The 15,596-nt window shown below is 43.3% G+C and overlaps 1 protein-coding gene across 1 annotated transcript in view; it reads left to right on the forward strand.

Annotated features, from left to right (window-relative positions):
- LOC147733583 (protein regulator of cytokinesis 1-like) overlaps positions 1–15,596 on the forward strand; it is a 394,866-nt gene that overhangs the window by 281,169 nt on the left and 98,101 nt on the right. Inside the window, exon 7 of the mRNA XM_086958172.1 lies at positions 11,867–12,014. Within this exon, the coding sequence (XP_086814298.1) occupies positions 11,867–12,014 (148 nt within the window). The remainder of the gene's footprint in view (positions 1–11,866; positions 12,015–15,596) is intronic.

Consider the following 15,596-nt stretch of genomic DNA (forward strand, 5'->3'; position numbering starts at 1 on the left):
CAGTTAACACTATTATTATTCTGTATTGTACATCGTTTTTGTCACTATGGAAACCAATACTATTTTAGCTCCACCAAAATTTTTACAAGACCCCGGCATTCCTCCTATGAACTGGGAGGATTGGCGCGAGTCTTTTGAAACATATTTAGAAGCCATTGGTGGAGAAGTATTTTTAGCTTCACGCAAATTAGCTCTGCTTAAACACAGTCTTGGTGTGGAAGGTAGGAAAGTGTTAAAAACTTTACCTATACAGTCTAACAAGGTTATTTCTAAGGTAGGTGATGAAGATCTTAGCGATGAAGAAGTTGTATTTGATTCTTCAAAAATTGATGCATTTTCTTCTGATGAATATCTTGATTCTCTGAAGGCTTTAGAGGAAAATTTTGGCAAAAAAACAAGCATAGTAGTAGAAAGACATAAATTCTTTTCAAGGGCACAGTTACCTGGTGAAACTGTGGAACAATATGTTACTGTTTTAAGAAGACTAGCGGTCACTTGTAAATTTAAGGATTTACATGAAGAGATTATAAGAGATCAATTCATTAATAGAACCAACAATACTAAAATCCAAGAGAAATTATTAGACTTAAAAGATCCGTCTCTTCATAAAACTATTTCAATTGCTAGAAGAGTTGAGAATAATTCTAGATATGTTAAAGAAATAAGCAGTGCACATAGCAAGGATTCTAAGTTTGCTGATAGCAAAGAATCTAATGATGTGTGCGTTGTTGTTAATAACAAATCCAAATCTTTCGACAATAGACATAACATGAAACGTGATTTCAGAGTTAAACCTCGAACATTTTCCAATGGTAATAAAACCACTATGTCGTACAATAAACCATCTTCTAGCAAGTCACAAAGTTTTAACAAGCAATTGTGTTTCAGATGTGGAAATGCAAGACATACTTCAGAAAATTCTTGGTGTCCGCATCAAATGTTACATGTTTCAAGTGTAACAAGACTGGTCATTTTGCGAAAATGTGTAGATCTGACAATCCTAATGCTTGGAAAAATTCTGTTAACTTTATTGATCAATCTAATTATTCTGATAGTGATACTGACATTGAAGTCATGGCTATTTGGAATGAAGTTAACCAAGTTGATGATGAAATTCAACCTCCCAAATGTGAAGTTATGATCAATAGTCACATGTTATTTCTTTGGGCTGACTCCTGTTCATTATATACCATTATTGACAAAAATATGTGGGAGGCTTGTGGCAAACCTAGTCTTACTTGTTCTCAAAGAACTCCTGTAGGTTATTTAGGTATCAAATTACCTGTTATTGGATGTTTCGAATCTGAAATTATTGTTAAAGACAGGAACACTCCAGGTACTGTTTATGTCGTAGAAAAAGGAAGAGCCTTATTAGGATGGAAAGAATTGTGGAATTTAGGAATGACTCTTGATCCCAATCATCCTGATAAAGTTGTATTATCTCCTAATTGGCACAAAAAACATTCTGATGTAGTTTTACTAACCCAAGATGATGCAAGCTCAGAATGGCACAAAAAATTTCCTGATTTATTTAGTACAAAATTAGGCTGTCTTAAGAAATTTGAACATCGTATCATTCTCAAACCAGACTGTACACCTATTGTCCACAAAGTTCGTAATGTTCCCTTAGTGTTAAGGTCCCAACTTAAGGTAGAACTTGATCGTTTGTGTCAACAAAACATTATTGAACCTATCGAAGTATCTGATTGGCTTAGTCCAGTTGTTTTGGCACGAAAACCCAACGGCAAATTGCGCATGTGTGTGGATTTAAGAGATTTAAACAAGAATATTTGGGTAGATCGCTATCTCTTACCCAATATCAACGAGATGGTGGCCTCTGTCAGAAATGCTAAATATTTTTTGTCAATTGATTTGTCAAATGCTTATCAGATAAAATTACATCCTGAGTCTCGCCATTTAACGTCTTTTATTACTCCAGAGGGAGCCTTTCAATTCCTAAGAATGCCTTTTGGGTTGTCCTCTGCATCAGCTGTCTTTCAGAGAGTTATGACTAGGGTTCTTGAAGGAATACCTAACATGTTAGTGTTTCAAGATGATATATTGGTGTGGGGTGAAGACAAAAATATGCACGACAAAATCTTGAATGGTGTGTTACATAAACTTCAGAATGCTGGTTTAACGGTTGCTGCTGAAAAATGTAAATTTGCTACTAATGAAATTGAATATTTGGGGCACACCCTGTCAGTGCAATGTGTTAAGCCTAAGAAAAATTTATTGGATGCTATAAAAAATGCTCCATCTCCGTCTGACAAAGACCAACTTCGTTCCTTTTTAGGGCTTGCTGAGTATTATTCTAAATTTGTGCCGAATTTTGCTTCCAAAGTTTTTGGTTTAAGATCATTAATGAAAAACGGTGTTTAATTTGTGTGGAGTTCTGAATGCCAGTTAGTCTTTCAGGATGTGAAAAAAGAGATAATAGATGCTGTTGCACTTAAACCTTTTGATCCCAACAAGAAGTCGATCATTGTCAATGATGCAAGTGCATATGGTTTAGGAGCGGTTTTGATGCAGGGTAAGGACAAATCAGAATGGGTTGTCGCTTTTGCTTCCCGCACGTTAAAGGGTGCTGAACCTTCGTATTCAGTTATTGAGAAGGAAGCTTTGGCTTGTTTCTGGGGTGTAATTTATTTTAGGAATTGTGTGGGGCACAAATTTCGAATTAAGAACTGACCACAAACCCCTTGTAGATATATTTTCAACCAAAGGTGCTGGGAAGGCTACTCCTAGAATTGCAAAATGGATTTATAAACTACAGTAGTATGATTTCTTAATGAAGTATGTACCAGGCATTAAAAATGTCAATGCCGATTGCTTATCCCGTCTTCCTATCTGTGATGAGGATTCTGTATCTGACCAAGATGAGGAATGGTCAATAGCCACTGTACAAGAAGTTTGTAATGGTGCAATTGATGAGGTAGAGTGGAAAAAAGCAGTTCAAGATGACCTTATTTTGAAGGAAGTAATTGAACGGTTAACCTCACCGTGCAATAATTTCTCATGGAGTGATTGTGAACTATCTGAATATAAAACTGTGTGGCCAGAACTATCTTATAACATAGAAACGGGTATTGTCAGGAGAGCAGATAAACTTGTGGTACCGTCAAGTTTACGGGATAGATTGTTAGACCTAGTTCATGTGGGACATTCAGGAATGTCTGGCATGAAAAGAAGGTGCAGGTGTGATTTTTGGTAGCCTGGTATAGATAAAGATGTGGAAAGGCGTGTGAGGAATTGTTCAGCATGCACTTGTAGTGATAAATCTCATGTTTCCCAAGAATCTAACATTAGTTCAGTTGTGTTTCCAGACAAACCATGGCAAAGATTAGCGATGGACATTTGTGGTCCGTTTAGCATTGGTAACATTGTTGGGAAATTCGCCATCGTCTTAATGGATTATTACAGTAAATGGCCTTGAAGTAGCGTTTGTGAAGGAGATCAAAGCTTCCAATATTGTCAATTTTTGTGACGAATTGTTCCATAGGGAGGGTTTTCCTGAAACCATCACCACAGACAATGGTCCACAATTTGTAGCTAGTGAATTCCAAGGATATCTACGCTTGTGTGGTGTGAAACACATTACTACTGCAGTTTATTGTCCAAGAGAGAACGGTATGGTTGAGAGATTCAACCGTGTGCTGAAGGAATGCATACAATTGGCCATGGTTGAAGGTGCCGATTGTAAAGTTGCGGTTAAAGATATGATTTGGAGTTATCGCAATACTCCACATTCTGCAACCTTGGTATCACCTTTCCATCTTCTTAAGGGACGTTCTGCGGGTAATAGAGTAACCCCTGCATGGATGCTCAAAACTTCTAAAAGTCTTATTCATAAGGAGAGTCTAAATGATAGGATGCATGTTTACCAACAGAAATATGTGGATAGACACAACAATAGAATCAAGAAATTGGAAAGGCCTTTTCATATAGGTGATCTTGTGAGATCGTCTCGTTTTGGTTTGTCAAAGGATGGTTCTTCTAAGTGGTCTCATCCAAAGAAGGTGTTGAAGGTTATGAGAAATTGTGTGCTGTTAGATGATGGTCGCAAATGGAATTTAGGTAACATTGTTTTATGCAATGAGTTGGAACGAAAGTTAGGGTTAAACAGAAACAGTGATATTTCTACAGCCAAACCCAATCCAAATGTTGTGTCATCTAATTCTCATACTATTCCTCCTGTGTCAACAGAGACATCTCCTAACAACGTTCAACAAACCTTTTCCAATCCAATCAAGAGAGATGTCCCTTGTTCAAGGAGATTATCTGGAAGGATTATTGTAAAGCCTGTCAAGCTCAATGATTATATGTTGTAACTATCAAATTCTATGATTATATGTTATGTTCTTGTTTGTATTATATATTATGTATATATATATTTATTTTTTATTTATTTTTAGAAGGGAAGATGTGTTACATTATCTCTGGTTGTGTTTCTTTAAGATTGGAATGTTAATACATTCATGATCTGAGCCAGAATGTTGTCCTGGCACTTGAATCACAGCTGTTCTTGTGTGGACATCTTGGAGACGTTTTCCTGCTAATAAACTTCAAAAAAGCAACTCTTTTCTACTGTGGTTTTCTACTTTCAAAAAGCACTACTCTCTTGTAAGCCTAAACTTCTTGCCCACAGTAACACAAAAGTGAGCATCTAGTGTTAATATTTTTGCTTCTGCCTGGACTTTTTACCTAGTGCACCTTGTTTTTGTCCACTATTTAACCACATCGCTGCTGTGGTTATTTTTCCCCTGTGCTGGAAATTACTAGTAGGCACCATTCATGACGAGCTCAGCTCATCATCAGCACAGCTCAACTGTGCCTCATGACGAGCTGAGCTCGTCATGAGCATGGAAGGGGTTAAAGAAACAGCTTCCTACATGGACTATAGTGATTCACAAATCTGTCCGATGAAATTCCTCTACCTTCTTATGCTCCTCCAGTCCGTCCTGGGTCTCCCAAGATGGAACCCAAAATCTTCCATGTAATCTTACTGTTCATAAGCACACATACACCAAGCGCATGCATATGCAAACACATTGCGGCACAACCATACATACTGACTTTTTTATTTTAAGCATTTGTTTTGGTTTTTAGAAGTACATTATTTGCTTCAGTGTCACATAGCCATTGACCTATGACCATAGGGAAGTTGCATGCATTTCGTCCTCGGATGTCAAAAAGAACAAGGTGGTATATAAAGGCCCCCGCGTTCAACATACGTCTCCACCAATGTGGACGTTTTCTAACATGGGTAACAGATGTGATGTGATATGCCATAAAAAAAAAAGCAAAAACAGCACTTTTTAATGACATCCTTGAATAAACTAAATGTATGCATTTTCTACTCGCCCCCAATCCGTCCCTCACCAGGCTCAATCAGTTTGTTTGACCCCACATGAAAATGTCCCTAGCAGTAGCAACATCTGGCGCTACATACTGACTTGATTTGATGTAAGCCATCAGAGAATGTTATTGGTTTTTTTTTACGCCTAATTTAAATACCTGTTTTGTAATTTCATCTTTTGTGGCATACAATCCTAGTAGCCCTTATGATAAAGAGTTGAAGGATGGTTTATGAACGCTCATTAAAATGATTAAATCAATATTTTACCAAGTTCAGTGAAATATTTCATACTTCAATATTTCAATGTTCCTTATGAAATTTAGTTTTTATAGCACTGCATTTTCTGCAATAAAAGCAAGCAAACCTAAAATATACATCCAGTGTCTTTATATATCATATTGCTTATGTTGAACTTAACACCACTTACATTAGTTGTAAATGACATACAGACAGGAATCTGTGTGACGTTTAACTGACGTTTTCTCTCTCTCTGATATAGGTGGCCAATACACTGTTTGATATATTAAGACTAGGAAGTTGAATATTTGAATGTTGTGACGCTGCAGAATACCAAGTTTTCAAGTTCAAGTTTAAATGCTTTATTCGACAACATTGTCATAAAAGCTTTCATCCCTATCTAAACATAATAAATACTAATCTAACAGTAAAAAACAAATTAAATAACATGCAATATTGCTTTGTTGGCGAATAAATCTTTAAAAATTAGTCATTAAAAAGAATCATCACAGTCCAATGGAAGTTCATGTAGATCATGGGGGTTTTAAAGTGCGCGTGCGTATAATCCAAGCCCAGCCCAGGAACTTGGCGACTGCAATTACAAGTTGAGGGGCACAGTTTGATTTCAGGACCCTGTAAGCCTCGAGGCATCTCCTTGTGCCCAAGTTTTTGCATGCAGGTTTCAGCCATCTGCTCCTTGGGGCAGCGTATAATGGACATACGAATAAAAAGTGCAAAGTATCTTCTGCATGGGATTTGCAATAAGAGCATGTGCTAACATTATCGGGGAACCATTTTACAGTAAAAGCATTTAGGGGTAGGGTGCCAACTCTGAACTGAAAAAACAATTTCCTATCTAGAGGCTTGGAGATCAAATCCCAGAACAATTCAAACATAGGAAGTGTTTTTATCTCTAAGAACTGGGATGTCAAGGCAGGGGATTGGCTGGAGACCAATGTGGCATTATTTATCATTTCCCAATATAGCTTTTTTAATGCATTCTTGGAAGGAAAGACATCTGGGTCGGTTTCAGACCACAAGTGTTCGAGGTGCAATTTTTGAAGTAGTTTCCTCACCTCTTTTAACCAAACTACTTTGTGAAAGGTATCAGAATTGACAACATCCAATAGGGCAGCGGCATAGTGGCTCAGTTCCGGAGTAGTTTTTATACGCCTCCAATAAAGGAGGGGGCGAAGTCTAATCAAGTCCTCAATCCTTTTTCTCCCCAGATCATAAAGGAGAGGGGTGATGGGGGTACTCTGCGGGACTCCGATTAACCCTCGGAGAAATTTATTTTCTGCCGCTGATAAAGCTTTCAAATTGGTGAAGCCCCAAAGTTCTGACCCATAAAGACATGCACCCAGCACTTTCATGCCATAGATCTCCAATGTTGGCTGGATTGGTTTTGAAAATGAAGTTTTATACTTCTTTGTTATTGCCCCTGCCAACTGATTGTATTTTAACATTACAAGGTCCATATGAGATCTCCAATTCATACAAGCATTCATAGAAATGCCTAGATAGGTGAAGGCGTCAACTTCTTCTAAGAAAGCCCCATTGTAGACCATTTTCCCCTTGTATTTCTTAGAGGGATTCAGGTTCATAAATTTTGTTTTAGATGTATTTATTTCTAAGCCTCGGATCCGGCAGAATTCTCCAAAAGCGTTTAGTGTCTTTTGTAAGCCGCTAGGGGTCCGCGAGACCAGCAAGGTGTCGTCCGCGAACATAAGTACTGGTACTCGCTTCCCATCCAGTAATGGAGCGTCCGTCGGAGTTTGCTTCAGAAAATCCACGATGCCGTTTATGTAGAGGGAGAATAACGTGGGAGCAAGGACACAGCCCTGCCTTACTCCTCTCTCCACAGGAAAGGTTTCCGTGACCTCCCCCTGGGTTCCCCACCTTATCCGGGCATAGTTGTTCTCGTGGAGTCTTACAAGCAAAGTTAGTAGTTCCGGGCTTATTCCTAGATCCCTTAAAACATCCCAGAGTTTTTGACGGGGAACTAAATCAAATGCGGCCTTCAGGTCGACAAAAACAGCGAGCAGGGGACCATTTAGCAGGGTGACGTTCTTCCAATAAATAGTTAAAAAATGGAACACTTGATCAACAGAGCTGGTTAAAGGGCGAAATCCAGCTTGATAAGGCGAAAGGATGTCCTTGTCAACTATCCAGGTTTGTAGCTTCTTTTGAACCAGCCTACCCATCAATTTTTGGGCACAGTCAATAAGGCTGATTGGCCTGTAGTTGCTTGCTAGAGCCTTATCTCCTTTTTTGTAAACGGGAACAATTTCTGCTCCTTTCCACGTAGAGGGAATCTTCGCCCCCTGTGCAATAGCATTCCCGAGCCATACGAAGTATTTGCACCAGCTGTCTCTATCTAACAGGAAAACGTCAGCCGGTATCCCATCAATGCCTGGTGCCCTGCCTCTGGTCACTCCATCCATTGCCTCATGTGCATCTTTTAGTGTAAAAGGTCCATTGACATAGAAGACCTTTTCTAGGGGAAGAGCTATCTGTTGTCCTATGCTGCCAGCGTATTGGGGTTTGAAGAAGTCAACCCAAGACTCTTTCGGAACGTGATTTTTTGGGCATTTTGCTACACCCCCTGAACCCCATTTTAGTATGGCCCAAAACTCTTTCTGATGTTTGTCAGCACAAGCCTTTTTCAGCTCTAACCAGAGATTCTCATCCCATTGCTTTTTTGCCTTTACCTGAGTTTTTCTATATTCGTCTCTAGCTTTCAAAACTCCCATTTTAGACCTAAGTGCATTACTAAGGTTATGCCTTGCTACTCTACATGATTGGTCATACCAACCCTTTTTTATAAATTGTACATTTCCCTTCTTCTTCTTGCCAGCTTTCAAGAACAATTTCTGGAGGTTGGCAAAAAACTTTGGCTGTGACTCTTCAATTTCCCTTCTAAAATCTCCCTCATTCATTAAAACCTGCAATCTGGCGACTTCATCAATAACTAGCCCCTCAAGGACCTGCCTATCCTCTTCGTTGGCCACTAAAGTTGCCCATCTGACATGACGGACGTCGTTTGTTAAAACAACGTCTGAGGTAGTGAGGTTCCTAGCTAAGTTTTCTGTCATGGATTTTTGTTCGAGATTAAATGTTAAGGACAGAGGGTTGTGATCACTCTCCAACCTAGATATGACCTGCATATCAATCACTTTGTTCCAGGCTCTAATGTCCATCAGAATATAATCAATTCTGCTGCTTGATCTAAGATTATCAAAGGTATGTCTGCCCTGAGGATCAGACTGAGTGCGGCCATTTACTGCCCTCAATCCTCTGGATAGGCATAAACTTTTCACCTGGATAGCTACTTGTGACCATTTTTTAACCACTGGAATGTCCAACTGAGGAATTCCCCATTTCGTGTCTTCTTCGTAAGTCAGATCATTATCCTCACAGCCTAGAGGCTCAAATGTTGTATTTAGGTCTCCTCCTACTACTATATTATACTGAGTAGATAACTTCTCCAGGTCCACATCTAGAGCAGCTATTATATCTGAGGGTATACCCCCTAGAGTCCCCCTGGCATAGATGTTGTATATTGCCAGCTTGCAACCATCGTTGCAAGTAAGCAGGATAGAAAGTAGGTCACTATTTGGAATAAAATTTTGTTTAGTAGTACATTGCAGAGTTTGGCGTAGCCAAATGGTTAAGCCCCCTGAAGGGCGTCCCCTTAGATTCTTCTTCGCGGGCACATAAAAATTTAGGAATCCCTGGCGAAATACTGGAGACACTGACCAAGTCTCTTGTAACAGTACAATGTCATAAGAATCTATGAAGTCGCACCATTCCGGGGTCTCAATTTTATTTTGGATACCTGCAATATTCCAAGAGATAATCTTGATGGGGCTTCCTCTTTCCATACTCCTCTTATTTAAGGGAGTAGTCAGGTTAGGGGAAGGTTCATCAGATAGGGACCTTACTTCAATCAATGTATTACCTGGTTGGGCAGTTGATAAGCTGTTCTCCACTGATTCAGTGGTATATCCTCTGGGGTCGGGTGACCTACGGCCTAGTTCTTCTACCACAGTAAGACTAGGGTTCCTGTGGTGAAGCTCAATAGTCTTTAGATGCCCTGCACTCGCCTGACTATGTAGTCAATCACATTGGCTTAATCCAGATATGGCGGAGAACCTGTTTTCTAACGTGATTCCCCAGTTACTTTTGTTTGGTGGGTATTTTGATTTTCTAGTAATGGTGTTCCACTTAGTTTTTAACAACGTTGGGTTTATGGCATTTCCCCTTTTTGTATAAAAGAAGTCCAACGTTAATGGCACAATTTCTGTTGATCTTCGCTGAGGGGGGTATATATTAGCTAGAATGTTTGGTAGGGCTTCGGGGTCTGAGAGGTGCAAGACCACGCAGTCCCCCCTAAACTTTTTAGAGCCACCTCCGATCCATTCGACCCTTCTAGCTTTTACTATTTCTTGTGCCAGCTGGTCCCTACCTCCAGGCTTAAAAGCCATATTCTTGGATAGCCAATGGAGTGATTTATTTATCAATGAGGGGATGTTCTCCTCTTGTCCTGGTTCTAATTGAGGGACATTTGCTAGAACCAGAATTAGTGGGGAAGCTTCTACTATTAATTCTACAGGACCTCTATCCAAATTCTCTATCTCGTTGGTGGTTCTGGTAGCAGGTCCTGCTGGGCCCTCAACCCTCAGGGCTGAATTTATAGTTCCTATCCCTTCACCCTCTGGGCCAGGTTGGTGCGTAGTGTTTTGAGTAGCGTTTGCGGCACTATCTGGGCAGACTAGGGCTTTAGTGTTTTTTGGGTCTTCCGTTGTCAAATTTATATGTGCTGGCCTAGAAGTTTCTATTGTGATTTGTTGCAGAAGCGATCCCAATCTGGTGACCTCTGCTGTGAGCGAATCAATTTTACTTAGAAGTGGTTTAGTGATCACTTTGATTTTGTTATCTATAGCGTTTAGTAGCTTTTTGAATTGGTCATCATCTAGGTGGATTCCACCTCCCCCTTTATTCTCAATTTCATCACCATGTTTATCCTCCGGAGCAGCCTCAAGACATTTTTTCCCAGATCTAAGTCCGCCCCTTTTTGACATATTTTTGCCCTTGTTTTTCGTTATTCTAGGGGCTGGCACCGGTGTGGGGGCTTTCTCCTCTAGGGTATTACTTTCCAGATCTATAGTGCAATCGGGGGTTGTTTCATTAATTTCAACTAATAGTTGGGTCAGTGAGTTGGTGTCGGGTATTTGAAAGACCTCATTGCTAATGTCAAGAGATGAGACTGGTGGTGGTGTATTGCCGATAAGCATGTCCGGAGAGTAACTGAGACCCAGTGAGGACCTCCTATCTTGGTTGATTTTGGCAACTTTCTGTACCATATAATTTTCAATTGTATTGATTGGAGCGGAGGATGCTTTGGGTTTAGTCATGATAGTATCAGTAGAGGCAGTCTTTGGGGTGTCAAACAATATGATGGTTCCACCTGATGCAGTAGTAAAAGGGTGACAGCACTTACTTGGTTAAAATTGAACAGCGTTCTTGGTCCTGCTCCTGCCTCTTCGTGCCGATGAGGGCCGTAGAGGGCCCGCCCTTTGCCCGGGCTTCGCCCCGGGCGTCCCGCTCGCGTCCCGCGAAGCGGGTAGCTGCGGCGCTTATGAGCGCCTCCAGGCGCCTTCGCGTCGTCAGAAACGCGCGCCGCCGCGTAGGCTGCCGGGAGTTGTGGTCCCGGTGCGGCGGCGCGTGGAGTCAGCTGGTTTTTTACTCTTGGCGGTGGCGGCGTGCTGCAGGACTTCCTCGCTGCCTCAAATGACTCCTGGCGGTGGCGGCAACCTTCAGGTAGATCTTTCCTTGTCTCCCCCCGCTCCGCCAGTAGCTGCGGCGCTTATGAGCGCCTCCAGGCGCCTTCGCGTCGTCAAACGCGCGCCGCCGCGTAGGCTGCCGGGAGTTGTGGTCCCGGAGCGGCGGCGCGTGGAGTCAGCTGGTTTTTGACTCTTGGCGGTGGCGGCGTGCTGCAGGACTTCCTCGCTGCCTCAAATGACTCCTGGCGGTGGCGGCAACCTTCAGGTAGATCTTTCCTTGTCTCCCTGCAGAATACCATTCTTGCCTTGTCCTACAAAAAATGTAATCCCTGTCCTTTCCTCCTAGATTTATTTCGTTATTTTGCAACTTTGGCATTTGGTTCCAACCTATGAAAATGTATCAAGAAATGTAATTAAATTAAATATTTTCTACTGTTTTTATTTTCATTTCTGAAAAGCGTTGAATTTTTTCCTTCTTTTGCAGTTGAGAAATGAAGTGAAACTATTAGACGACCTTAACCTGGAAAATCTGCAGCACCGTATAAATAAAATTAGAACTGAACTGATGTCCTACTGGGATAAGTGTTTCTACAATGATGAGCAGAGGAAAGCCTTTTCACCTTTGAATGACTGTATGTAATTGTGTTTATTATCATAATGCTCTCCTTGTTCTTTCATTACATTCTTTTGGCTTCACACTGCACATCAGTTCAGACAGTGTCCAACTTTATCTTTTTGTTTTCTGCGTTTCTCGTCAACTGAACAGATGTTGTTCACTTGTTGACATTGATGAATCTGATTGGGCCAAATATTTCTTTGGAATGCGTTATTTCTGACTATTGGTGTTTAAATAAGCTTTTATAAATGTTCTTCATCTACAGGGTCTCGTGAAAAGTATTGCCCACTTCCTTATTAACTTGAGACAACTGGACCATAAAACATTGGGCCCATTGTGGTCAGTATTGGGCTTTTATGTTGAAGGACCTGTTTTTTTTCTGGCCTCAGATAAGAAAATTGGACATGGGTACTTGCTCACCTGGTATTTCCTTGTTCCGTAGACTGTCAGTGTACTGCACCCCATTCTGGAACACAAGTTCAAGGTCAAGATGCTGTCCATGGCTGAGATGCCGTGGTCGGCCCCCACGGTCCCTGGTCGGCCCCCACGGGCTGTGGCCGGTCCCCACCGGCCGTGGTCGGTTCTACCTACTCTCAAACTATGGCCACTTGGGAAAGGGATCTTCTCCAGGGCCAGAAAGGTGGAGAGGAGCTCCTAGTAGGGATAAGTCCCCCCAACTCAAGTATATATCCAACACCAGTATCGTACCTAGATTAGAGGCAGATGGGCATTAGTCAAAACCTCCCGGTCACCAACCGCTCAAGCGTGTGAAAGGAAGCAATTCCTTTTTGTTAAATAACCCATACACACTTAAGTAGTGTCATGCTTCACCCTGGCTCCTAAAGGTCTGGGCGGGCTCGACCATATTTCAGGGTGCACTTAAGAACAAGCATTGCAAATGCAACAGGTCTCGCCTTTGATTAAGTTAAAGCCATTTTCTTTGTTATAGAATACCATTAGCAAAGGCGAGACCTATTGCATTTTTAACCTTTAGATCATTTTTACGCGCTACCAAATTGTGCTTTACGATGCCTTGTGAGATTGTCAAATACACTGCCTGGATTCCAGAGGCCGAGCATGATGTCGGAGGCAGGGAACGCTGCATGGCCCTGCTTCGATTCGCTGACCCTAACGCCCCTGTCAGCAGGGCGTAAACGGGTTCGCTAGCAAGAACTGTTTAGAAATAAAACGGAGTTAAAAAATATAGGTATCATAAGTGTTGGGGCCCAAATTTAGCTCAGAGGCCGGCATCTAGCACTATCCAATGTAGGGGTGACTAATACCAAGGCTGCCTAGTTTCCATTCTGCCTCAAGCTTCTTCATCCATCATAGACACTCGCTGCTACATCCCTATTTCACTGTTTTAACGTATTTCGTTTTTTCCTTCTTCCCCTTTTGTGTTTTTTTCCTTCGCTTGCTCTGGGTCAAAGTTTGAGGAGGAAAATATGTGCCGGTCTCCATAAATGTGTGTCTGTGGGCCTTACCTACATCCAATGGCTCAAATTAAGCACTGATTGATCTAGCCCGAACCTGGTCCTTTTCTGATTTTGCATTTTATGCGGATAATGTGCCCCTGTTTGTGAAGAGCAACTCGCCCACGACACTTTAGAATTGAGCCAGCGTAACGCAGCCATACGTTGCTGAGCAGAAAACAACCCACCTAAGAACGACTGGAATGATATGCATTTGGAAGATGATAAACACTTCCATCTGTCAGTCAAATTGTGATATCAGCATCTCCTCGTAGGACCTCTGCATTGGCAAAGTTCATGTTTCCTTTTTGTGCACAGGGCTCATTGACAGCTTAAAACGAACATTGCACACCCATTCCACTCCTGGAGAAAAATGCGATAGGTGGGAGCTCCATTCGCTTTCAGAAACAAGAGCCTCGCTAACTTCCTTTGATGTAAGCGCCGCGGGGGGGGGGGGGGGGGGGGGGATACAAGTGGCGCTGGTCTCTCCTTTATGCACAGGTATTAATGGTTAGATGTGTCCTTCCCCGCTCTCTGTTGGTGCTGCAGAGCTCAGGTGCGAGCCCTATGCAGCCTGGGATCGCCGTGTCCTGGCAGGGACAGTGAGTCGCACTCCACAAGAGAAGCAGTCTCATACTGTTTACACCATGAACCGGGCTCCCTCGGCCACTGAACAGCAGGTCATCTTTGGCGTTGCTAGGCAGCCAGTAGCAGCTGTGCAAGGTTTCCACCAGCCACCCTGTCCCTCTGCCTGCTTCTGCCCTGTGTACTGACGGTGCTTCGGGCGGTTCTGACTCATCCGGTTTGCAGTGAATGTCGAAACAGCGGGTCATGTGATGGGAAAGTGCTCGCCCAGCAGTGTTTAAATAGCCGTCTAGTACTGGCTCTGCTGGCACCGTGCACAGAGGGCGAGACAAGAAAACAATGACCTGAAAAACCAGTCCTGCTGCTGCCGGTGCAGGGTGATACCACAACAATACAGTCCTCACGCCTGCTCGCATCACCAGCCTTACAACAAGCAGAACATTGTAGTCCAAAAGCCACACACCAGGACTCCTCGTTAATAGACACTCGTCGGGGCGGTTCTCAGTAGGCACGATTCTCACAGTAAAGTAACAAGGCAGCATGACGAAGCTTCTGATCAGAAGCTTGGTTGCCATGACAATAGAAAGCTATTGGCTCAAACAAGATGGCGTCTGACTGTCATCTGTCCGTACGTAGGCGTGTATGTTTAGCTTTGGATGATTGGCGAGAGCAGCCATCTTTGTCCATCCGTACGCGTGCATGTAAAGCTTTGTAAGAATCGGAGGCGTGGCCACGGAGGCGACCAAGATGGCCGCATCTGCCTGAAACTCCGCCAGTCTGGCCTAAATAATCCTTTATTTGCTTGATATAAGAGCATTTTCACCGAAACAGACACCTTCCAGCAGTTCCCGGAGTATGGGGGGGACCATTCTGATGCCTGGCGCGGAGTGCGGCGAGAACCGGGACTGGCGCGGGCCGGCGCGGTGAGCTGGCACGGCCTTGTGGCCTTGTCAGACGGAGAAGATCGCATCTACGGGGTTGTGAGTTTGGCCCTGGCGAACGCCCGGCGCTGCCCTGCGCTTCCACACACTTTTCTGCGAGCCCTCCTCCCCCCGCTCCCCCTGCTGTGCTTTCCGTTCGGTCCCCGCTGCCTGCGGTATGCTCTCGGGGCTTTGCAGCCTTGTGGGCGGGCCCGCTCCGGGGTCTGACGTGTTGGTGGTGGGCTTGCGGGGAGGCCCCGGCTCTCCGACATGGAGCTGCGGCGGCTCTGGGCCTAGTCGGATGCGCAGACTCCGTCCGCCCCCCGTCCCTCCTGAATGCACACCAACCAAGGAGAGTGGCGGCCTGCCCTGGGTGTGACATACACGAACTAGATTACACCGCCAGTACCTCTCCACCCCCCGATGCTGCAGAGGCGGGACCACCGGCTGCCCTGGGACCCAGTTTATCCCCTGATACTTGGTGACCACTGAAGACCTGGCCTTCCTCGGGGGGAGGGGGGGGGGGGGGGGCTGGTGCTCCCAACGTCTCATTGGGATCTGGATGCCCGCTATCGCCCTGAGATCTGGGCTGGCTGCAATTCCCTGTGCCCCCTTGTTTTG

This window comes from Lissotriton vulgaris, chromosome 2_1, assembly GCF_964263255.1.
Source record: "Lissotriton vulgaris chromosome 2_1, aLisVul1.2, whole genome shotgun sequence".
Taxonomy (NCBI): domain Eukaryota; kingdom Metazoa; phylum Chordata; class Amphibia; order Caudata; family Salamandridae; genus Lissotriton; species Lissotriton vulgaris.